At 40.8% G+C, this 25,427-nt stretch overlaps 2 protein-coding genes across 2 annotated transcripts in view; both read left to right on the plus strand.

Moving 5' to 3' along the window:
- The first annotated feature begins 3,269 nt into the window (after positions 1 to 3,269).
- Positions 3,270 to 15,709, plus strand: il1rl1 (interleukin 1 receptor-like 1). Its single transcript, XM_071481415.1, has 12 exons — positions 3,270 to 3,556; positions 8,601 to 8,664; positions 9,075 to 9,315; positions 9,860 to 10,049; positions 10,946 to 11,096; positions 11,345 to 11,407; positions 12,212 to 12,326; positions 12,798 to 12,946; positions 13,105 to 13,242; positions 13,901 to 14,065; positions 14,540 to 14,685; positions 15,232 to 15,709. The coding sequence occupies exons 2-12, from the start codon at positions 8,604 to 8,606 to the stop codon at positions 15,478 to 15,480; spliced, it is 1,668 nt and encodes a 555-aa protein (XP_071337516.1). The 5' UTR covers positions 3,270 to 3,556; positions 8,601 to 8,603; the 3' UTR covers positions 15,481 to 15,709.
- Positions 15,710 to 15,858: 149 nt separating this feature from the next.
- Positions 15,859 to 25,427, plus strand: part of LOC139623264 (probable ribonuclease ZC3H12C) — a 28,081-nt gene continuing 18,512 nt past the window's right edge. Inside the window, exon 1 of the mRNA XM_071481355.1 lies at positions 15,859 to 16,954. The gene's annotated coding sequence lies outside the window, so the exon portion shown is untranslated. The remainder of the gene's footprint in view (positions 16,955 to 25,427) is intronic.

Below are 25,427 nucleotides of genomic sequence, written 5' to 3' on the forward strand. Positions count from 1 at the left end.
CTTAATAAAGCTCGTCTTGAAACCAGTGTCCAGTTCATTTCAATGGTGCTGGATGGGGCTGAGGTCAGGGATCTGTGCAGACCAATTAAGCTCTTCCACACCAAAAAAAAAAAAAGTAAAGTGCCTTAAACAAATTGCTTCCACAAAAAGTTGGAAGCACACTGTTCTCTGAAACATCATTATGCCGTGTGTCTGTAGCATTTGGAAGCACTTTACTTATTTATGTTTATTACAGTCACCTGGAAACAATGTCAGCAGCTGCCCAGGTACAGGCAGGGAAAATTTAGAACAGTGTAGGGATGAGCGGAGATATGTGAGGTTGATTGAAAGAACCCCTCGCACAGATCTACAGAAGACAGACCAGGCATCCCTCTGCTACAAGCCTTAAAGAGAGAAAAACAGTGCCTTACATCAGTTTGGGCTCTGAGAAAAGCTAAATGACACGAATGAGCATGGGGGCCAAAAACAGCACATAACTGAAAACAGTAAATCCCTGTTTTTATGCATGTCGTTAACCTGCTTGCTCCAGTTGAATAACTTGGATTTTGGTTTCACCATATATTGGTTTTAATTAATCAATTTGGTTTCTTCTGTTGTGGTGATTGTGAGAAGTATTGCTCTATCAAAAAGGATTGCAGAGGGTTCTGTTTCCCACGACTGACTGCAGCCTGTTTTTGTAACAAGGTCATGATGGGCGTCCTATGAAAAATATTGTTATTCTGTTTTGCTTGCGTTTGGTTTCCTGTTCTAGCTCAGAATGTTTTCAATATGGTGAGGTACGTCTTACACATTACACATGTCAAATGAAACATGACTTCTAAATTGGAAAACATGGTGTCAGCAAATAAAACATGCACATGACAGTTTCTACTACAAGATGCCAAATCTATTAACAGTGTTCACATTACACAACATCACACTACTAGCTTGACAACTGCACCTTTGCTCAAACTTGCAAGCTCTCTGAAGATAAAATGTTAATTTGCCCTGATTGACAGGTTAATTTGTCTCTACCTGATATTTCCCTGTTTCTAGAGGTTCTAGGGGTTTTCCAGACACATACAGCTAGTAAGAAACTTTAGGACAGACCTAGAACAATGCAGGGACTACAGCTCCCTCCAGGGAACTGCTTGGGATCCTGCAGTAGGAACTAATCGATGTGGCGAGATGTCTTAGAAGCATGATTAGCCTGCTGTCACTACAACTCAGATCTATATAAGTGGCAAAAACTGGATGGATGGATGGATGAATAGATAAGTCAGTGTCATCTTTGGACCTGAATAACTCAGGTCAAACATCCAGTGACCAGTTTACTCACAATTATTCAAGTGTCCATGCATCATTGTCATTTATCCACTCATTATATTTCCCAAACACTTGGTGATATCTGCCCCTGTGGCCACAGTCCTCTGACCAACAGAATCTACCAATGACGTCAGTCATGGCTGAGAGCCAGTCACAGACCCTGGCCCCTGTCACTAATATATATGCTAACATGTATTGTTAAGGTGCCCTTTAGCCACCATGACTGAGTAGTCATTATTGCGTTATTACATGAGTACTCAATCTTCGTGGGTCAGACCTCAACCACCTTCGAACTCAGCCTTTATTGTGACTAACCACACACCTGTAAAATTTTGTGACTGTAGTCACAGGTGAGAACAATATTGTTGTTCTGAACTTGAATTAGCTAAAAAAGAAAATGAAATGTGGTGTTAGGAGGCACATAGTCATCCAATTACTCTTTCCTTGTTGAAAAGCTCTTCTAACTTACTGATTCCTCTCACTGGGAACATCTTAAAGTCATCTTCCTTGTTACTGAGCCAGAGGGATTTATTTGTTCAAAACCATCCATTTGTTAGTTGTGGGAAGCCTCCAAGCTTGAGGAATCCCATGACCTGTTTCAAATTTGGTGCGTGAAGCTACATGTATAATTAAGCTGCACCCTGAATGTGTCAGTTATGCAATAAACTCACTGGGTTTCCATAGTAAATTCCATTTTGTTGTACTCTTGTGCAATGACAGTAAAGGCACTCTATTCTATTTGATTTCATAGTAAACTGTGGTCTGCTATTGTTGGCCACAAGGCTCACATTCCTCCACCCAAACATGTAAACATGACATGAGGCAAAACTGATGCTCTTTAGGCAGGAGAGCCTGTGTTGGAATAGTGAAAGTTTTAGGGTTGGTCTGCCCTCAGTAAATCCACATTCCCCTGACTCACTCCCTTCATTTTCTATGGAAACAGGAAAAGTATAATGTATTTCCTAGTTCTAGTTCTTTTTAAACCTTATTTTCACACTTTTTACATAATATATTGCTTTAGGCAAATCACTAATAGAGTGCCGCATGGATAATGCAATGGTCTTTTTTATAGGCTAACCTGGATGTTAGCATCACCCTGGTTCCCTCGACAAAGAGCCAGTGGGATTTTTACATGGACTTTTGGATTACTTTAGAAAATAAGATCTGTGACAAAAAAAAAGTTTCTGATATATAGACATTTTGTTCTTAGGATAATCTTCACAAAGGAATACCACTTTTATGATTTTTGAAGCCTAAATACAATCGCCAGAAGTAAAAGCCAACATTAGTCTATAAACGAACTACACAACCATTACATGCCTCCAACGACTCCACTGCTACACTTCTTACTTACAAAGTTAGTGATTATTTGCAAAAGCGAGAATATAAACACAGTGAGACTGTAAAGGTAAATTGGTGTAAACATCATCATGCTGAACACAAAAACCAACTTCCCTGACATCCTCTCTGACAGCCTGTTCTTTTAAATGCACCTTACATCATGGTGTGTCGTGTGACTTAATGTGTTGAGATAATAGGTAAATATTTCCCCATGAACAGGGAGGTAACCGACATTGCCCCTGTTCCGATACACTTTGAATAAACTCACTATACACATATATCACCTCAGAGAGTCCTCTTAAACACACCTGTCACACTCAGTTTGCTCAATATGAAGCAGTATGAATGCACTCTTTTGGCTGTTTTTAGTCTACAAAAAAAAAAAAAAAAAGTGAATACCTTTCATAATTTCCTGTTAAGTCAAGTACAATAATTTCTGTGTGCAAACTTCCATGTTAGTACACACACTTGTACATGGTATATGCTTTAGTATGAACTGTAGCATTGGCCACAGTGGATGTTTGCATCACTTCACAGTTCAGTGCACTACTACAAGAACATTGCTCACTTCAGTCTGGGCGAGTGTAAGGTTTGCCAGACACTCCCTCAAACATCCACACTCTCAAACGAGGCATTGCACACTGGTGTGGAGGTTGGGAGTGAGACTCTGTGTGATACGTTCAGTCCATGATTATGTGACAGTATCTGCGTGTGTCTGTGTGTGTGTGTGTGTGTGTGTGTACGTGCATAACTCGATTTCTTCATGCTAAAGTCTAGCTGATGCTGCTCACTCATCTCATTCTGCTGAAGTCAGTGATAGCAGAGAAGATATAAAACCACACAGAGCAGAACAACACAAACAAGTCTGACTCTAGCCACTGCAGCTGTCAACACGTGTACTTTTATAAAGGTAAGCAAGCCTGTTCAATAGTACTGCAGTGTTTTCATACTGTATTTACTGTATTATGTTTATCTATAGTTTTAGTGAGTATAGTGTCCACTAACTATGAGAAACTAAAAACTTAAGGCAAAACATAACATATAAACTTACTGGTGTACAGGAAGTCTGCACTTTATTTAATTGATGCATTTTATGACAGTGATTTAATCAATGTTTATTTGACGGAACATAAGGTATACAAGTGTTGCCATCTTTCACATAGTTGCAGCAATTTAAAAAAAAAATATTTACAGGTAAAAGAATCCCAACTGTAGTCAGGAGTGACCAAATCAAAAGATATGAAACATGTTATATACTCAATATGTTTCATTAGAGTCAAATACCTTTAAATAGAATTTATTTGGAGAGTTTATTACGGGATGAGAGGCACATAGAGACGGTGCATAGATTTGGTTATTTGGGCTGATTAATCATTTCAACAGCATCTACACACGCCAATTACAAAGTTGTTATTCGTCTGAGAAAAGGGGCTCAAATGACCATGTATAATGTGAAACGGCTTGTTGTGAATTATCCACCTCTGCAGCTCCACGGAGCTTTCTAGCCTCTTTAAGATCTCTTTCCTGTTTTCTGTCCCACAAACTCTACTCTCACCAGCACTCCTCCCAACAGCCAGCGGCAGTTTCATTAATTGAAGACGCTCTGATAAACCTCTCGTATTCTTCCTGCCCATCACCAAACACCTAGCGCAGTGGTCAGCAACTGGTGGCCCACGGGCCAAAACTGGTCCTGCACTAATAATATCTGTCCCGCCAGATTATTTTGATAATCTGATTTTTTTTTTAAATCTTACAATATTCAGCTGACAGTCTCACATCAAGATGCAGCTGATGTTGAAATAGCGAATCTCCCCCCACCTGAAGATTATTATGCTTTTATCCACGCTGAGAGTGAATGACAGACACAACCTGTCAGACCAGGAGCAGCGCTCAGCGCCTGGTTGTACAACAGGTCCCTGTCACAGCAGTAACACTTACCCACACAATCACTTTTGTCTACAAAATAAAAGCGCAAGAACGTTCGTTTTTTCTGCAATTCTGTCGTTCAAACAAGCTTTTAGCTTTTATTATGAAAGGTTCTGTCGCTTGCTTGATAGACCTCTGAAACAGCAGACATGTGCTGTGATATGAAAAAATAACACCAGTTCAATGAATCAGTCAAACGTATTATGTGACTGTGGCTACACAATAAAGTAAATTTCAGTTGCATTTTTATCGATTAGTTTCTTAAAATTAGCCTTTGGTTATGTTTTGGCCCGACATGTAATGGGTTACATCTGCCAGCTGGCCTCGGCAAGTGTTACTCTGCGTGGTGGATGTGTGAGCAGGGAACTGATTACTAACACTAACACTGGAGTGCAAAAGTCTGACACCAGTGTTGCCTCAGACTTTTAAACCTCACTGTACTACACTACTAGGTCTACTACATTTCAACAACCAGGAAATCAACTGGTTGCTTCTTCTTCTTTTTATATTTTTTTTCAAATAGTGTATTTTATGTTTCACTGACCATGCAGTTTTTCAGTCATATCAGAGGAGGAACTTGCTCTGTACAAGATAAGATCCTTCTATCCTGTGCAGAGAAGATTTTAGGACATCATTTTTTCCACTGCGTGTTTTTACAACTGCTGTGGTTTTTGTTTGTCACTGATCACGGACTAATTTTTCACCTCTAAAACATATTTTTCACTTGACAGGGAGTGTTACTCTGTGAAATTGTGATATGCACTTTTCACCATTTGACACTTGTTAGGGTAAATGATCAAAAAATATATTTTAGGTAAAAATGCATCTGTGATAGTTGTAGTAATTTATTTTATTGATGATTTACAATTTCCGTGGTGAATGAGATCTCAGTGGAGAACAAAAGATTCGCCTACATATCACTGCAAGTTGCATGGAGTCTCTGGGTGGGGTGCCGGAAAGGGCACCACCTGGGGACTCTGTAGTCCTGTTGGGGTACTTCAATGCTGACATGGGCAATGACGGAGAAACCCAGAGGGAAGTGATTGGGAGTAGAGGCCTGCCTGATCTAAACCTGTGTGGGGTTTTGTTATTGGATGGATTGGCCATTACAAACACCATGTTCGAGCAAAGCATGGTTCATAAGTGTACTCGGTACCAGAACATCCTGGGCAGAAGATCAATTACCACTTTTATGGTCATATCATCTGCTCTGTAGCTGTATGTCTTTGCTTCTTGAGTGAAGAAGGGAGCAGAACTCTCAGCTGATCACCACCTGGTAGTGAGCTGGATCAGATGGCGGAAGGCTGCCAGACAGACCTGGTAAACCCAAACATGTAGTGAGGGTGGCCTGGTAAAGCCTGGCTGAGGCCCCTGTCAGTGAGATCTTCAACTGCCACCTGTTGCAGAACTTCTTTACTATTGGGGACATGAATCCGAGTGGACCAAACGTAGAGCATCAGTTGCGGAGTCAGCTGTTCAGAGTTGTGATCGCAGGGTCATAGAGACTGTGTATCTGTTGTGGTGGCAACCTGAGAACCTGCTGGTGGACACCACATCTGAGGGCCCTCAAGCTGAAGATGGAGGTTTTACAGGAAAGGCTGACAGAGGTGTGTCCTGAAGCAGCAAATGAGTACAAGATGGCTAAAAGAGCTGCAGCTGTGGTTGTTGGCCATCATGCCTCTTCGATTGGCACGGAGGTCAGAGACAGTGCCTGTGGACTGGCAGAAAGAGGTGGTGGCTTCCATTTTAAAAAGGGGGCACTCGGAGGGTGCATTCCGTTTATCACAGTATCACACTTCTCACCCCCCATGAAAGTTCATACCAGGTTGCTTGAAAGGAGGTTCCAACTGACTGTCAAACCTCAGATCCAGGAGGAGCAATCCAGATTCTGACCTGGGGATGGTAGGATCATGGGAGTTTGCACAATCAGTCTTCATATGTTTTGTGGACTTGGAAATTAGACTTATGACCGTGTCCCTTGTGGATTCATGTGGGGCCACTGCAGGAGTATGGGGTACCGTGGCAATTATTAAAAGCCATCTGGTCCTTATATGGTCCTGACTCTGTCTCTCCATCATCCCTGAAGCACTGTGCTGATCAGCTATCTCCGGTGTTCACGGACATCTTCAACACCTCACTGGAGACCTGCCACGTGCCAGCCTGCTTCAAATCCTCCACCATCATCCCTGTCCCCAAAAAACCAAGGCCCACAGGTCTAAATGACTACAGACCCATTGCCCTGACCTCTGTGGTCATGAAATCATTTGAGCGCCTTGTCCTGTCCCACCTCAAATCCATCACTGACCCACTCCTGGACCCCCTGCAGTTCGCCTACAGAGCCAACAGGTCTGTAGATGACGCCGTCAACATGGCTCTCCACTTCATCCTCCAGCACCTGGACTCCTCAGGGACCTATGCCAGGATCCTGTTTGTGGACTTCAGCTCTGCCTTCAACACCATCATCCTGGCTCTGCTGCAGGACAAGCTCTCCCAGCTGAGCGTGCCTGACTCCACCTGCAGGTGGATCACCGACTTCCTGTCTGACAGGAGGCAGCACGTGAAGCTAGGAAAGCACGTGTCTGACTCCCAGACCATCAGCACTGGATCCCCGCAAGGCTGCGTTCTTTCTCCTCTGCTCTTCTCCCTGTACACCAACACCTGCACCTCCAGCCATCAGTCTGTCAAGCTCCTGAAGTTTGCAGACGACACCACTCTCATTGGACTCATCTCTGATGGCGATGAGTCTGCCTACAGGTGGGAGACTGAGCGTCTGGTGACCTGGTGCAGGCAGAACAACCTAGAGCTAAATGCTCTGAAGACAGTGGAAATGATAGTGGACTTCAGGAAGTGCCCAGCCCCACCCACCCCCATCTCCCTGTGCGACTCCCCCGTGGCTACCGTGGAGCATTTCCGCTTCTTGGGAACCACCATCACACAGGATCTCAAATGGGAGCTGAACATCAGCTCCCTCATCAAAAAAGCTCAGCAGAGGATGTATTTCCTGAGGCAGTTGAAGAAGTTCAACCTGCCAAGGACTATGATGGTGAACTTCTACACCTCCATCATTGAGTCCATCCTCACCTCCTCCATCACCATCTGGTACGCTGCTGCCACGGAGAGGGACAATAACAGACTGCAGCGTATCATCCACTCTGCGGAAAAGGTGATTGGCTGCAATCTTCCATCCCTCCAGGACCTGTACGCCTCAAGGACTCTGAGGCGTGCAGGGAAGATTGTAGCTGACTCCTCCCACCCTGGACACAAACTCTTTGTGACACTCCCCTCTGGCAGGAGGCTGCGGTCCTTCAGGACCAAAACCTCTCGCCACAAAAATAGCTTCTTCCCATCTGCTATTAGCCTTATCAACAAGGCTAGAGAGCCCCACTGTCGCTGATCCCCCTGATCCTCAATTGCACCAATCACCAGAAAAAATTCCTCGTACGTGAAAACATACTTGGCAATAAAACTGATTCTGATTCTGATTCTGATTCTGATATAACCAGATTGTGAGCTGTGTTTGTATTCATTGCACTGGAGGTGCATGTGACTTCCAGCATAAATTTGGGGTGCTCAAACTGACACACTCCTGGGGTCTTGTTCACAGGTGAAAGTATAGCGGAGTGTATGATTGACAGATGATTGATGCAACATCAGCGTTAATGTGGGAGTTGTGCTGGCCCATTGTGGTTGAGTGGAGCTGAGCTGGAAGACAGCGCAGAAAGATCAACAGAATAGCCTCCAGAATTTATAACATAAAGCTTCTGTGTGTTCCTGGAGAAGCAGGGTGTTGCTTCTTCTGCAGCAATGAGTTAAAAGGACCATCACCTCGTGTGGTGATCTGCTGGGAGGTACCTCTCCCTTGCCTGTATGCGTGTTTCTGTTTGCTTGTTTGTCTCTCGCTGTTTAGATTTATTTATTTAGTAATTGAAGGTGCAGGAACAACTTTAACCCCTGTAGGTGCCACATTCATTACTGAAGAAGAAGCAGAAGAATGCGCTCTAACTATTTATTTGCTCCGTACCTCTCAGCTGATGGATGCCTCCCGACTTCTCCTCCTCATCTTTGTGGTGATGTCTACATCTGAATGTTCAGGTAGTGTATACATTATGATGAAGAAGAAAAGTGTGTTAGTGGATCCCCACAGACCCACACACAATACTGCTGGAGCTTTACATATACAGTGCCTATAAAAAGTATTCACCCCCTTGGATGTCTTTCCCTTTTATTGCTTTTATAAATGGAATCATGGTCAATATAATTTGGCTTTATTGACAAGAATTTACCAAAAAACCCCAACTCTTTACATTACTTTACATTATTTATTCTTATTTTAATTGACATTACTTTGTAAAAGTCTGTTTTCACTTTGACATTTAAGAGATTTTTTTTTGTAAATTCTTGTCAAAAAAGCCTAATTATATTGACCTGAATTGCTGTGGGATTATTCATTTTGTGCATTTCACTTCTCATTGTCTTCTCATTATCTTCTAACTCGTTTTCAGAAACAGCTGATCCCTTATGTGTGGACAAAGACAAGGTCTCACGTTACCTTCCTGAGGGTGAAGCGTTTTATCATAAGTTTGATGACCAGAACGAACCTACACATGAAGAGTTGACATGGTACAAAAATAACTCCAAGATTGAGTATATCTCATCTGATGAGAAAGAGAGGGTACATTACCACGGTGGAGAGCTTTTTTTCTTAAACCTCCTGCCTGAGGACTCTGGCATTTACACTGCCCGGTAAGAATACTTGCCTCAACAAAACATTTTGGCATCTTTGGATACTTAAGTTAGAAAGTTCTACTTGTTTCTATCATTACATGTGTCTTCAAATTCATGTCATAGTTTGATTTTTTTTGCCAACTCTAAAATGTGTTCTTTCTCAAAAGATGATCTACAGTCCCTTTACATATACTGGTATACTGTCCTTGTTGTGGATGATATGATATAATATATGCCTGCATCCTCAGTCTGGCCCATGTACATCCACATCTGGGCTGAATCTGGCTGTTGTCCTCCAGTGTTGGTTGACAACCAGCCAGCTTTTCTTTTGTGCACAAGAATTAGTCCAGATGCGGAAGCAGCATCTGATAGTTTTACTGTATGTGGGCCAGAATTGGGCCGAGGAATTGGTCTTGTGTTGAAGTCTCTTTCCCTGTCAATATGTGTTTATCCTTACTTTTACACAAGAGAAAATGGTGTATGTTGAGCCCAGAGAACCGCAAAAATGTGACTCAGGTAATTGCCAGAATAAATTTGCAATCTGGGATTGCTTCTGTTCTAGGCGTATAAAACCATCAGGAGAGTGCAAGAACTACATCATAGAAGTTGACGTCTTCGATGCAAGTGACCGAAGGAACCCTGATTATTTTTATGGAGATACTGAAAGCTCTGACAAGAACATAAAAGTCCCATGTCCAGAACCTGTCACAAAGACATGTGATAGGTTTGGAGGAAATTTCACCTGGTACAAAGTACGGCCACTTGTGATTACAGTGACACCTAGTATGAATATCAGTAAATAGCAGTTCTGTTTTATGTTACAATTATGTTTGTTTGTTGAAAGTTGGAAACAGTGCTTTGTGACAGTAGCATAAAACAGTAACAGTGCCACTTTAAACATAAATACTTTTGTATATCTATGTGTTGACCCAATTTCCAGCCCACAACATGAGCATGAGATAATTCATTTGGCAGTACATGACCATTTTCTTTGAGACTCTTTGTGTAGGTGTCCCACAGTTTCCTATTCATTTCCAAAGCAGTAACTGACATGATTGTTACTTCCTGTGAAGTTCTCTAGAAATTGGGTGTTGAGTAACTGTAGGTATAATGTGTACAAACTACACAGAGTGTAAACATACAGTACTAAATCACTATGATTTACAACCCCACTCCATGAAATGTTAAAAAATTAATACATTAGTTTGACACTATTTCAGTTACAACTGTAGCTTACAAAGATGATGATGTCTGGCAAGAATAATTACAGTTGTACTTACCCATATTTACCCATTTGGTAACCAAATTGGTCTTTATCAGTTTTCTAGTTGTATGAATTCAACTGGATTTTGCAGCTATTTTCACTATTTTCAGAATTTATATATTTTTTAATTTTTTTTTATTTTTGACATTACAGTTGTTTTTAATCTCCAACTCTCATGTAACTGCTACCTAATTTCTTATTATTTATTTACAAACTCAAATAAATTAGAAATTAGTAGGTAGGCCTACTTCCAGAGACATACATCTTATTTCCATTGATGTGGTATTACCAAATTACACTGTCCTCTCTAAAAAATTCCTTCCATATATATTTATGTGAGTCTTTTATATTCACTGTTTGTGGCTCCTTCTGCCTCGGTTGCAGAACTTCAGTCTTCTTCAAGGTAACCACCTAGCTGAACTGTGGGTTAAAAATGCCATCAAAGATCACGAGGGCATCTACACTTGCATTTGCACCTGGACACACAATCACAAGGTGTACAACTCATCAGCCTCCAGGATGCTAATAGTTCATGGTGAGAGTTTTTTCAACTTTTTATAAACCTTTAGTTAGGATAGTGGGAATTTAAAGGAGCCACTGTAGATTGCACATTGGTTGTGTAAAGACACCTCTGAGTTACAGAAAGTTCATGTAATGTCAGGTAAAAATAAATGAATAAATAAATAAATAAATAAATAAATAGATAAATAAATAAATACTGATTACGGTTACAATGCAGAGCAGAAGGGAGCACTCATCATTGTGTTTTATTTTTGCTTGCAGAATTGGAAGCCCACGATTGCGAAATCCTCTCTCCGATCAACATGGAGCAGTTTGCTGATGAAGGTAGAAAAATGTCTGCTTCCACAGTAGTGTGTACAGCAGTACAGCAGTTCCTGTATTGAGATAACCACTTACACCTCACCTACATGTTACTGATTGTTAGTGTATTAGTATATAGATCAGATATCTGAACTGTAAATTGTTAGAATTGTGCTATGTTTTAGTTGAATCAAAGAGCAATTGTTGGCACTACCAACAGGGATCCTTTAAAAGTTAAGAAACTTAATGATTCCAAAGTCAGATAGTTACTTACCTGGATCCAGAGTTTTGGCATCCCTGCTGATTTCAAGACTAGCAGAGTTCATCTCGAGTACAGTTCTTGAACTCAAGAACATCTGTATGAAATTTGGTTCTGATTCATTGGGAAGATGTTGAAATATTTCACTGGATAAGTATAGACTTTGAGCTGCGGGTTGTGTCTGATGAAACATCAGGCAATCACCAATGTCCTTAGGTTTCCTCCTCTGAGGACCATGAATGACTGTATACATTTTCAAGCACTCCATTTCAGAGTTTGGGAGATATTTTGGTCTGAAGTATTAGACCAACCAACTGAACATGCAGTTGAGTCTGGGCATTCTATAACATCAAATTTGTACATACCCCAATTTCTTTAAAATGCCCACAAAACACTCACATGAAGCCTTACTCATATATAAGTACTGCTCTAACAGGAAACCACAATATCACTCTGAAATAAATGAGGAACTGTTGCAATGACTCAATGAATCTCTCTCAAACTTCTCAGTAAGGTGACACACACTTAATTTAGGTTTCTTATAAAATATGACTTGTTCTTTCTACTAGGATATGGGATCAAGTTGAACTGCTCAGTTTTCTGTGGGACTAATGTCAACCATGACTGTCAGGCAGACTGGGTCCCTGTCAACCAGAAGGATGGATACAATCAAACCACCAAACTGTAAGACTACAAAAAAGCATTTATTTAATAAAACTATTAAATTACTGCCTTGTGGTTGTATGCCTCCAACAACCAGCCAAGTTACAGGTCACAATCTTCCCTTTGTGAGTTACAGCATTGAATAATGGCCAGAGGTGTTTTTGCAGAGCATTATGATGTCACAGTGAAGCTAACCTTTGACCATTTGGATATAAAATGCCATGACTTAATTTTATCCATATAGATATTTCAGTTAAATTGTGTCATAATTAGCAAATTAATTCGTGAGTTATGGCCGAAAATGTGTTGCGTTTCATGAGGTCGCAGTGACCTTGAACTTTCACCTTTAACCAGCAAAATCTACTCAGGTCATCTTTGAGTCCAAGTGAATGTTGGATACATCATCTATGAAGCATAAGTGTCACTGTAATCAAGGTTAATGATAATTTGTTTCCTTTTCTTTAATGAACCAAACTCTGTGTCCTCTGTTAGAGTCATTGAGAACCCTTCAAAGAGCGCCATCTCCACTGCGATCCTCACCATTGAAAAAGTGTCAGCTGAGGATTTTGTCAGTGAATTTCAATGCACTGGCACGTGTGCTTTCAAAGAGAAGTCTGCCACTTTAACTCTTAAGCGGAGAGGTTAGTGACAGGAATGATCAGGCTTTGGCTACACAGGCAATACTTGTTAGCAGAAATAATTGTTGGCTTTAGTCTTGGTTGTCAGCCTTATAATTTAGTGATACATACAGTATGTACATGCACGCATTTCACTCAATTTCATTTTGTTTGTTTTCCAGAGTCAATTATTCCACTGGTCTTAAAAGCAGTGTTCGTGTTCTTCTTCTGCGTGTTCGCTGCTGTGCTGGTGAAGTGCTTTGCTATCGACCTCGCTCTCCTCTTCAGACCCTACTTTCCTCATAGTGGACACAATAAAGGTAAGGAGGGAAAGATGTTTTTTCTAATAATTGAAAGGTTTAGAAGTCAAGGTCACCATTGCTTTTACAGTTCTGGTTATGTACAGCTTAAACAAATGAGGTACAATGTGACAATTTGTTAGTTTTGGAGATGCATGTAGGTGTTTTTTTTACCTTCTGACTTCCTGCCAAACACAACTCGACATATAAGGACTAGATGGCTTGTGATAGTGGCCCTGGTACTCCATACTTCCCAAAGGTGTGGTCCACTGGTCCACACCAGTGCTCCAATAGTGCCTGACCCTGGTTATAATGGTGAGGATAACTTTTCCAGGCCGTGCCCCACAGGGCCTTATGTGTCAAGACTTGGTCACCAGATACTCACCAGCGAGGTCCCGTCCCAGTTCTGGCTCCAGGAGGGGGCTCTCCCTTTCCCTGAGGAAAATGCTGTATTTTATTTTCCTGGAACTTTGCTCCTTATTCATATTTGGACCAAACATTTTCATGGAGTTTTTCCACCACTTTATGTGTGTGAAACAGCTCAAAGTTAGCTTTATGAGTCACATAATTTCCATGCATTAACACCACATGGTACGGTGTGGTGACAGAGTTGCATGAGGTAATATTGGTCAAAAATATGGAACACTTCAGCTTCCATGGATTTATTTGTATTTAACAGATGCAAGGTTGTACGATGCCTATGTGGTCTACCAGATGCTGAGCATGGACAAGGCCACTGAGGAAACACTGAGTCGATTTGTCACACAGATTTTGCCCTCGGTCCTCGAGGAAAAGTGTGGATATCGGCTATTCATCCACGGGAGGGATGACATACCTGGTGAAGGTCTGAATTTTATTCAATTTTTAAATTTTTTTCTTATATATTTTATCTTATATATTTTCTTATAATTTCTTTTCTTATATATATTCGTATATATTGGAAACCACAGGAGAGGCCAACTTCAAAACACAGTTACAGAGAGGCTTGTTTTATGAGACACTATGATGTCATAGTAGCAATGAAGTAACTGCAAATCATGGATCTTTTCCATTTTTTTTCTTCCCTCTCACACCCTCACCCTTACATTTCCTTCCTCTTCTTTCTTCTTTTTATGCTGTCAATAAATCATTTGTTTACAGGACTCAGGATGTAACAGCTATCACATATGCTAAAATTACAAAAGGTAACGCTAAGTAAAGAACCAACATGGGGAATCTCTCTAAAAAGGGCCCATTGTTTTTGTGGTACAACAAAAATGGACCCATCATATCATTACATGAAATTGTGTTTTGTTGACCATTTTGTCCGACCCCACAGACCGCCTGGAGCGGGTGGAGGACAGCATAAAGCAGAGCAGGAGACTGATGGTCATCCTCACCCCGGGGTCATCATCAGGGTCTGAGAACACAGACCAATGTCCCACCTCGACCCAAAACTCAGTAATAGGAGGATTTGACTGGCAGGTAGGAGACTTGCAAATGTGGAGCAAATCCATCAAGGCAGCAACTCTGCACAGACCATACTGGTTAACTATGTGTGGAGTTAAGACGACATGGTTGTTTGAATTTGTTCAAAAATATTATTGTTGCAACTTGGTCCACACCCAAAACTATGCCTATTGCACTGAGTAATGAGCAGTGGATTGGTGTATGTATGCATAATTTTGCTTGTTATCTGTGTCAGTGGAGTATGCAGATGTCTGATTTTTTTCTCAAAATATCTCTAATATCTCTTATATTTAAAATATGATCAAACAATTATTTGTAGGTTCTTGACCAAAAAGTAATTTCACCAGAAAATTATAATTTTTTATCCTAAGATGATGAGATAAGATTGAATCATCATAGAAATGTTTGATATCTTGACACAATATGATGACCTTGTACTGTAAAAAAAAACCATTGTGAGCATCCAGCTTGGCTTTGATATTTTGTTTTATATAGCTTAAGAATTCTTTGATTCCACCACCAGTAGAGGAGTAAAAAAAAAAGTTATTGATCATTTTCCAGGTGGGGCTCCACCATGCGCTGGTCCAGAGGGAGATGAGTGTGATTCTGATCCAGCTGGGGGACACTGGGCCCCAAGGATACACACACCTTCCCGCCGGCTTGCAGCACCTGATTCGCAAGAGTGCCCCCCTGAGGTGGCCGGAGGGTTCACGGGCTGCTGCTTCATGGAACTCACGCTTCTGGAAAAGAGTGCGATACCTAATGCCTGCCACGCCTGCCAATAAATGTCCACAGTCTGCTGTTATTTGAAACTCTTTTGCAGTCCGATTTGCTCTGCCCCTCCTGGAATGACAGCTATGTAACGTGTTTAAAAAATGTGAAGGAAGGTCCAGACTCACTTGTCCCTTAATACAGATGTGTATCAAAGACATTGGTTATATTGTATGTATGTCAGAATGATGCAAATAAGTCCAGAGGAAATGTGTTTCCTGCAGATTGTATTTTTTTCTCGACTGACGTATATAAACTCATATCTCTATAGGACTCTATACGTTGTCTTTATTTATTTTCTATGCCTGTTTTTGTGTGAGCTTTTATTTTGAAATGTATGTGTCACAGAGACATAGGTGTAGCATATGTTAAAGGCCACCCATTTATGTCCAATCCCCATTGTTTAATTAATAAGGACATGGCAATATTGTTAATTTGTATTCATCGTAGATTGTTCTCTTATTTTGCAGAACATAAATAAAAATCCCTTAAGTTATAAAAACACAAGTCAGTATAGAATAAACTAATGTAATTCTTTTTAATAAGAGGGATGAGGTTTAAAAAAAAAAGGTTATGTTTGTTTGTTTTTTTTTTACAGTCATTGTGAAAATTAAGCTTATGAAGTTTTAAGAAATGGCACAAATATTATAGAAGTTGCTACTATAGTGGTTTCCTGTGCTCTGTCCTTATTAGTTTGATAACGTGTTAAATGTTATGTTGTGGTGAAGTACAGATATATCTAATCGGGAATGTAGTGACGGGTTAGTATGTTATATACTACAGTGATACTCCCACTGGTTTTGGGCCCTGACCATACTAACTGCAGTCACAGCGTCTGTCAGCAGAGGGAGACGCAGGCCTTTAATCTGAGGCAGTGGTCCGACAACTCGAACGCGTCCATTCATCAGCGCGAAGATGAGCTGTATGAAATAACTAACGCTGGTTTCTCCGGAGGGATTTCTCTGCATGTGTACAGAATGATTTACTTTACATTAAACGAGCTATCCTGTGAGAGATTACGCTGGAAAAGACTTCGATGAACAAATCTACAGAGGCAAAAACGTTGTCTCTGTGATTCTGAGAAATGTAGAAGGTGCAAAGTGGAAGAGAGAGAACAAGAAAACAGAACAGACTGAACAAGACAATAAGATCTGACACATTAGCATGTTAGCTTGTTAGCTGGTAGTATTACATGTGGTGCCAGGCTCATATTGTAACTGTTCATACAGTGGGTGCAAGAGACACACGCACACAAACACGGGGTTTGCACGGCGGACAGATGCGGATCGTGGCCGCTGGGTGGAGACAGTCAGGCAGGTGGAGGAAGTACCTCTGCTACTGTACAACTTTCTCTCTCTCTCTCTCATATGCAGCAAGCGGCTGATGGCAATGTTATTTTCCCACTTTCTGTTCACAGAGACGGCAGCCGGTCCCTGGGAGCCCTGCTCTACCTTCTGCTTTTGGCTCAGGGTGTGATGGAGGATTGATTCAGGGCCGGATGGGTGGACGAACAGTAAGTGGTGACTTTTTTTTTTTTTTTAATTTTTTTATTCCCGATTCACAACATGTTTTATATTTCAGACGTGAAAGAACTAAATCAGTCACACAAGACAATATATCTGAGTGGTAAACGTTAAACATCACTATGATTTCACAGGGGTATTAGGAGCCTACAGAAAGTTTAAGGTATTAGAGTAGGCTGAAATATTAATAATTAATTTAAAAAAAAAACCTAAATTGATACTCTCCCTGTTGTGGGCACATTATCAATTTAATAAACCATACCACCCAAAGATATCATTCATAGGCTACGAGTCATTGTCAAAATGCAATTTTTATGTAAGAGTTCAAGTCATGGTATTAGAAAAGGTCTAAAAGTCATATATGAACTGTCATTAATAGAGTTAAGTCTGTATAAAATCTATGGAGAACAGTGTTTTTGTATAAGAAAAAACATGATGCAGTAGAAATGGCCTTTAAAAACAACATGTTTGATGAATTAATGAGTCAGAAATTAGAATGGTTTAAATTGTGAAAATTGTGAAATTTAAGGGAATAATCTCAATAACTTCATTGACACAAAACACACACACACACACACACACACACACACACAGTATTCTTTGCACTTATATGCAAAGTACATGTTTTGACTGTTGAAACAGAGCAAGACATTTGGCTGTTGACAGCTACATGTCATCACGCCTGTGGTGTCTGGTCCCTCAGCTGATCCTGAAACACAGCAACCTCCAGTCACTGTGAGCTGACAGCTGTGATGACAGGGAACAGAAACTGGGCCCAGTAACTTTCATCAATGGCACAGATTAAGCTACTTTTAAAATGAGTAGATTTAATTTGCTTTCAGACTTATAGCTTTTTCAAATACGACCACTACAACAGTACGACTACTGCACTTTTATTCAACTCTACGTCCAAAATTTTAAATAGAAATGTAAAGTTCTTCCTATTTTCCAATATTGAAACTGGAACAAATTGTGACAGCACCAATCAAATTGAAGAGACCCCAGCTCTCTAAAGAGCACCAGCTTGAGGCAGTACATACATGTTTACCTTCACTGTACTGCAGGACATGTCTGTTTATTTAGAGTAAACTACATCACTTTAAGTCTTCATCACCCTCTTCTGTTGCAGTTTTTGGCAGAATAAATAATAATATAATGTGATTGTTGTTTTTCCCCTCTAATTATTAAACATTAATCAAGGTTCATTTCAAAACCAGAGAGTATTGTCCAGTAAATCAAATTTAACTGGACATTTAAGCTATAGAGACGTGTTTGTGGCACATAAAGAGTTATGAAGATGTCTACTTGGCCCTCCTATTGTGAAATGAGTGATAAAAATGAATTACTTCTTCTAGGAATGGTGGAAATTAACTTAGTACATTTAATGAAGCAGTGTATTTCAGTCCAATTTTAAGGCTTGTGTATTTTGAGTATTTCCACTGAATGCTAGAAGTCTCCTAGAAGTGTTATGCTACAACTTTGAAACAGCATTACATCACATTAAAGTAATGCACTTTTACAAGAAATGTTATGCTGTCTGCTACATTTTTATCAACACAAATAAAAGCATTTTAATCATTTAAACTTTTTATTTGCAAAGACACAAAAAGTGAAACCACAATCCTCCCGTCCTTTAAGTTTTCAGTTTCAGTTTAGTCTTACTAATTTTTTTTAAACACTTTTACTCATCGGTTTAGTTTTTTATTTTTGAAAATCCTTTTCATTTAGTTTTTTTCAGTTTCAGTTTTAGTTAGTTTTTGTAACATGGGGGATTTGTCGGGGCCGAGATTCATATTATACACGTATTGTGTAATAAAAACTCAACAAAACATCACACCATTCCCAAAAAAGTAAACATAAGACAACTATAAAAGATGTTTGTTAGTCAGTGTGTTTGTGTAATTAACCAGAAAAAAATCATCTGAACACATCCACAACAACAACAACAACAACAACAACAACAACAGCAGTACATAAAATGTAGATGTAAACAGTCGACAGAAGAAGCAGTCTAAAGTGAAATGTGTGAAGTGCAAAATATGTGTTATTGTGCATCTGAGCAAAAAAAAAGAAAAAAACATGAAAAAACTCAAAAACCCAACAAACTCTAGACCTTTGATTCAAAAAGATGAAACAGGACTATCCAGCGCTCGTCGTAGGAGCTGCAGCTCTGTGGCTCACCGGTGCAGTTAATTCACAATAAAATACTACACGTTGCGCTTTGACATCATTAACACATGAATGTTTTGAACCCTTAAAGTGCACATATACTGGTCGCACACTGAGATCGATTTCACATCCAGCCAAAATACTCGGCTTGTGTATGAAATAAATTGACAAAGAAGAAGAAGACTAAAGACCCTTTCTGTATCATTTCAGTTTATTTTAGTTAGTTTTGTAAACACACAATACACTTTCAGATAATTATTGTGCATTTGCATCCGTGCCTGCTCTGCATATGTCCCCATGTGCCCTTTTACCCCCTGAGCCTGCTGCAGTCTGCTCCAGACATGATGGTGGACTGCTGGATAGGACATGTGTGCGTCTGTATATTTCTTCATGTGTGTGTGTGTGTAAATGTGCATGTGTCAGCAGAAGCAGGACAGCGGCACGCTCCCATTGAAAAGGAAGGGGGATGGGAGGGGTGGGGTTTTGCTGGATGACGTTTGGCCCGGCAGCTGGGAGCTGCTCCGTGCTTTTGTTCCCCGCTGACCCCACTGACCTGGCACTCGCCCTGATGTCACACACACACTTTCACGCACCTGCACATAGTCAAACACATGACCGCACTTATGCACTCACACTCACACACACACACACACACACACACACACACACACACACACACACAGGGATATATGTAAATGTGGAAATTCGCTAAAACACACCACAGATACACACATACATACACACAAACCGTTCAATAGGCCAGGCCCTGTGGGCACGATAAATCATGACTTAATCAGGGTGCTGTAAATTTATGTGTGTGTGTGTTTGACAGAGAGCGAGAGTGTGTGTGTGCCTAACCCGCTGTATGCGGTCTATGAAAAACATCTCATCATAACAGTAGAGCTGTGAAAGGGAACTCCCATGATGTTTCCACCATTTGCCATAATCACAGCTCCATGACTAAACAGTGCTTTGCCTTCCTGGTTTGTCATTGTCTGAAAAGTCCCAGTTTCTCCTGACTCTGTGGGAACTGATGATAAGGTCCTGATGTTCTCTCTCTTGAACAAACTTCTTATGCTCCAACAATCCCAGCAGCTGGAACATTAGGGTTGATTTTATATTCTTTTTAGTAATCTTTTAGTATCTCTTCAAACAGAGCTGGCAGAGGGAGACAGAACAGTGTAGGTCGCAGCAGAGTTTATTTTTCTCTGAAACACGTCTGAAAGTATTTCTTCATATTCCCAAGTGTGCATCATGTTGTGTGATACTGTGCTGGCAAAAACATGGTGGAAGTTTGTGCGTGTTGACTGGCGCAGTGATTTTCAGTTCAAACTCATGATAAGAATTCACTGGACCTGTTCGATTAATTATTTATTTATCAAATATCACACATTTTGCATGTGCCAGAAAATCAAATGTGACAATTTGCTGCTTTTCTCTGATATATGATAACAAGTTGAATATCTGTGATATTTTTGGCTTTAAGGCTCAGTTACACTCCCTTACATGTAGTTGTTCTTATACTACTTTCTAGTCTAGTCCGCTTTGAGGACACATGTGCATTTTGTGCCCTTGTAGCATCGTGAGGCAGTCACAACAAACACAGCTTCACATACACCCTTCAGTGACGAAATTCACATCATTTGGATGCCAGCTGACCCTCGCACACTCACAGACACAGAAAGTGAGTCATAGTCAGAAAAAACAAGCAATTTGAAGATGTTATGGTGAATTGAGACACACTAACTGCTGATGAAAATGACCCTTAGTTTCAGATTGGGCTGCAAAATTAATCAAATTATTATCCAGATCGCAAAATAGCCAAGTGCTGTATTCAAATATTCAAATTGCAATTTTGTTGAGAAAGGTAAAAATGTGTCACAACATTGTTGTGCACTGTTAGCACCATAGGTGTGTTGTTAGCACCATGAGTGTTGTGGTGCTACAGAGACACTCTGGCCTACAGATCATGTTCTCCAGGTGTAAAGGAACATACTTGTTTAGTAGAAGCCCCAACAAAAATCACATCATCGTCATTTTTGAAAATTTTCTGTGAAAATGAGAAAACAATCACTCCAACTGAAACTCGTGACTCATATCACAATCGCAATATCTGCCAAAATAATCGCGGTATGATTTTTTCATATTGTGTAGCCCTAGTTTCAGCCCTACATTCCTCTTTGAAACTACAGTTCCAAAGATGCTGACCAGGTTTCTGTAGCGGTTTTATTGGCCTGAGCTATGTGGTAAATCCCAGCAATGTGTCTTGCTTTGTGTGGCTGCTGAATCACTCCATCTTCATTACACCAAACACGAGCCTGGGCGAACAGCAGGTGGTACGTGTGTGTGTGTGTGCGCACATGTTTTCATGCTGCCTCCTTGCCTCCTTCAGTGACCCAGAGGGCACTGGGCCTAAGGCCAACCTTTTGTGCCTTCAAAGTCTGATGACCCTGTCCCATCCCCCTCTACACACAAGCACACACACACACACCATGTGGTCCGGTCTGGTTTGTTTGGCTTCCCTCTTCATAGGTAGGAGCATGTGTGGGGGGTGTTAGTATAGCATTATGCCTGTAAAGTGTGTGCGGATGATACCAGCTGGACAACCTCTTCTTCTCCCTGTATCCACCTCTCAGGCCTTGTTAAGGGGCTGCAGTAATCCCTGCTGCCTTGGTCAGTGTTTGTCCAGTGGGCTGAAGGACGAGCGGCTGCAGCCTCTGCTCCTGCTGTTCCTTCTGCCGGGATTATCTTCACCCCTACTCTTTCTTCTGTCCTCTTTCGCTTCCTTTTTCCTCCTCTATCAGGGTAAAATGAGTTGCACTGGACTTTCACTGTAATCAAGCCCGTTATCTTCTGGAGCAATCTGCTTTGAAACATGAGTGTTGGGGAGGAAGTTGTTATTTGATCTATGTTGTCCCACTCTGGACAGCACTGCTCATGATGACAGTCGTCCTGAATGAGCTGAGCGGTTCAGATTCAGATAAAATGTTGAAGAGGGAACTTAACAAGAACAGGTCATCAGCAATTCATCAGCTACGAGCTCAGACAGAGAGAAGCATTAAGTCGTGGTTAATGTTGTAGCTGCTGCATATATAACATTTAAATCAGGTAGCAAGAAAGACCTGAGGCCAACAGAAGAGAAAACAGCTAGGGAAAGAATCATTTAACTTTTACAGTCTCCATCTTCTTCTCATCCTCTTCCTCTCCACTGCAAATCCAACGCAAACATTTTTATTCCTTCCTTTGATATGCTTTCAATCTTAACTTACAGACAGTCCTGAGTTAAAGTCTATGAACTGGATGAGGTCTTTCTGTGTTGGAGTTCATATGTTCTTCTCGTGCTTTTGCTCCAGTTTCCTCCCATTCAAAACACATGCCAGTCATGAGAATCTAAATTGATTTATCAGTTAATTTATAACTTAGTTTGTTGTATAAAACACATAAAATGAAGAAATATTTTGACAAAAAACTGTACAAACTTAAGTTGGATAATTGTGGATTATATAGGTTTGCAGATGTAAGAGAAGCTTATTAATGGTGCATGGATACCTTTTAGAAAACAGATACATTGGTCAAACAAAGAGTTAAACTCACTCTTTGCTTCAGGGCTGTGATCATTCTGTCAGATTAGATGGTATTTCCATATGTTTCCTCTTTTGTTTGCGGCAGAAATGCCACACAGGTCAAACAGAATGACTCAGATTTATCTTGTGTAAACAGCAGCTACACTGTGCAGTGCAGCGCTGTGCTGTGCTGGGCTGGGCTGCGTTCGAGAGGCTTGGTGAGGTGCAGGCAGGCGGTGGGGAGCAGGACACCTGTTCATCCTGCGACTAGAAGCAGATGGTCCACATGGCTCCTGCTCCCTGAGGGGAAAACCGGTCAGCTGAACCCCAATTAAGGAGTCACTGTGAGTCAGAGAGGAGCGGGGGCAGGGGAGGGTGACAGAGGCTCGAGAGGAAAATCAGTAATGAAATGACTGTAATGTGATAAATGAACTGTTTCACTGATGGGATTTTTGTAATACCTATACTTTGACAGCTTCCTTTCTTTTCAAGTTTACAGTGACTTCCACCCACAGTGGAATGATACATGACAAGATATAATGTGCTTTTACTATGAAGCTTCCTTAACAGTGTAAAAAGCTGCCTGAAGCTAATCTCTGTTGCACAGTTTGTATTCTTAGGTTTTAATTAGTTTGTTTTGTAGTGTTTGTTTAAGTCAGTCTTTGTCTTGTAAACTCTTAATGCTTGGCTTCCCTGTGAGAGAAATGTTTTATATTAATGAAGTTCACCTAATGAGTTAATATGCATCTTAAAAAAGTGTAACTGAGCCTAAGAATTTAACTGAACTAGAAATTATTACATAGGGTTTATTCATATGGGACTTTACTGGCACTGTACTCCTTCTGATGCAGGACAAATTTCAGAAAAACTCTGACAATATAGTGAAATCAATCAGAGGAAAGACTCAGCATTAAAACCTTAAATGATCAGTGGTGAACACTGTCGCCTCACAGCAAGAAGGTTCTGGGTTCGAACCCTGGGCCTGGGGCCTTTTTTTTTGAGTTTGCATGTTCTCCCCGTGTCTGCGTGGGTTCCCTCCGGGTACTGTGTCAGCTCTGTTATAGACTGGCAACCCATCCAGGGTGTACCTCGCCCTCACCCAATGTCAGCTGGGATTGGCTCCAGCCCCCCGCAACCCGCTTCAGAAAAGCGGTATAGAAAATGGATGGATGGATGGATGGATGGATGGATGGATGGATGATCAGTTCAAGTTAAAATCATGCTGCTGGGTTGCACCGAAACTCAGGTCTGATTTTAAAAGAAGGAAAAACACTGACAGAATTTTCAAATGCATGTGATTTCCTCCACATATAACTGATGGTTAAGGGGAGAAGTGTTGTCTGCTTCTAATATGACAAAATGTCCTCTTTGTGTGTACATTTATGTGTTATATATACACACACTCACCTAAATGTTGAGTGGTTGGTTTATGTTTTTGTGCGTACTCAGGTTACCCCACTGATGGCTAGAAGTGATGGGATGATAAGCATAAAATGATTTTAATTCCCTGATGAGTTGCTATTTTTACACAGTTACTGAGGCATTTCCATCCTGGTGAAATTATTTTAGGATTTAACATTTTAAACGTTTCAGATTTTGGATATAGACACCAGCACAAAAATCAGCTATGAAGCATCAGTCTAAAATATCGGTGTTGTCTGTAACTTTCACAAACTTAAAACCACTTGCAGCCAATTTAATGCCTCCTTGTAATCAGAGAGTACAATCAGAGTGATGACTGTCGATCACTGTGTAGGCGTGTTTTGTAAACTGACCCAGAACAGGTCTTTGACAACTCACGTGGTTAAAGCCAAACAGAAACTTTCTCCCATCGAGGTGAATTTGCATTATGCAATATCAATGGCACTTTCTCTAATAACTTTGAATGAACCTGTTGAGATTCATGCACACACTAACACCAACCGGTCGAGGCAGACGGCCGCCCACCCTGAGCCCGGTTCTGTTGGAGGTTTCTTCCTGTTAAAAGGGAGTTTTTCCTCCCTCCTGTCGCCAAGCGCTTGCTCTTTGTGGGAACTGTTGGGCTTTTCTCTTTACCCTGTAAAGTGCCTTGAGATAATGTATATTATGATTTGGCGCTATACAAATAAAATTGAATTGAAAATTGAATTGAACACTGAAATGGGAACTATACCGAGCAGATTTGCACGTTCTGACCTGGGCTTTCCAGAGGAAGCTTGGCTGCTTTTTTATGTCATAAACTTACCGTATTTTCCGCACTATAGGGCGCACTGGATTATAAGGCGCACTGTCAATAAATGGTCTATTTTCAAACTTTTTTCATATATAAAGCGCACCGGACTATAAGGTGCATGAAGCGAAACAAAACAGTCAGATAAGTCAGTCAAACTTTATTAAACGCGTTCACAATAACTCTCAACATTGTTCAAACGTTAATGAGCGTATTCACAGTAACTCCCAACCTTGTTCAGTTGTAACACATAAAAAAAAACCACAGTCTGATACCGCTAAATCAAACGTTAGCGTATTCACAGTAACTCCTTATAGGTCCTTATACACACACACCGTAATATTATGGTGAAGCACAGTATGTATTACTCCGCGACGCTCCTGACTATGATAGCCGTAATGCTGCAAGCGGTGCGGCTTTGTAGTTTACCAAAGTCATACTGAAACATTTTGACAGAGCGCCGTGAGCGCCGTGTACCACACACAATCACTTCGAGGTCAGTCAGCACAACCAGAATGAATC

This window comes from Trachinotus anak, unplaced genomic scaffold (assembly GCF_046630095.1).
Source record: "Trachinotus anak isolate AG129_WGS33_773 ecotype Australia unplaced genomic scaffold, CSIRO_AGI_Tana_v1 ptg000001l, whole genome shotgun sequence".
Classification (NCBI taxonomy): Eukaryota; Metazoa; Chordata; class Actinopteri; order Carangiformes; family Carangidae; genus Trachinotus; species Trachinotus anak.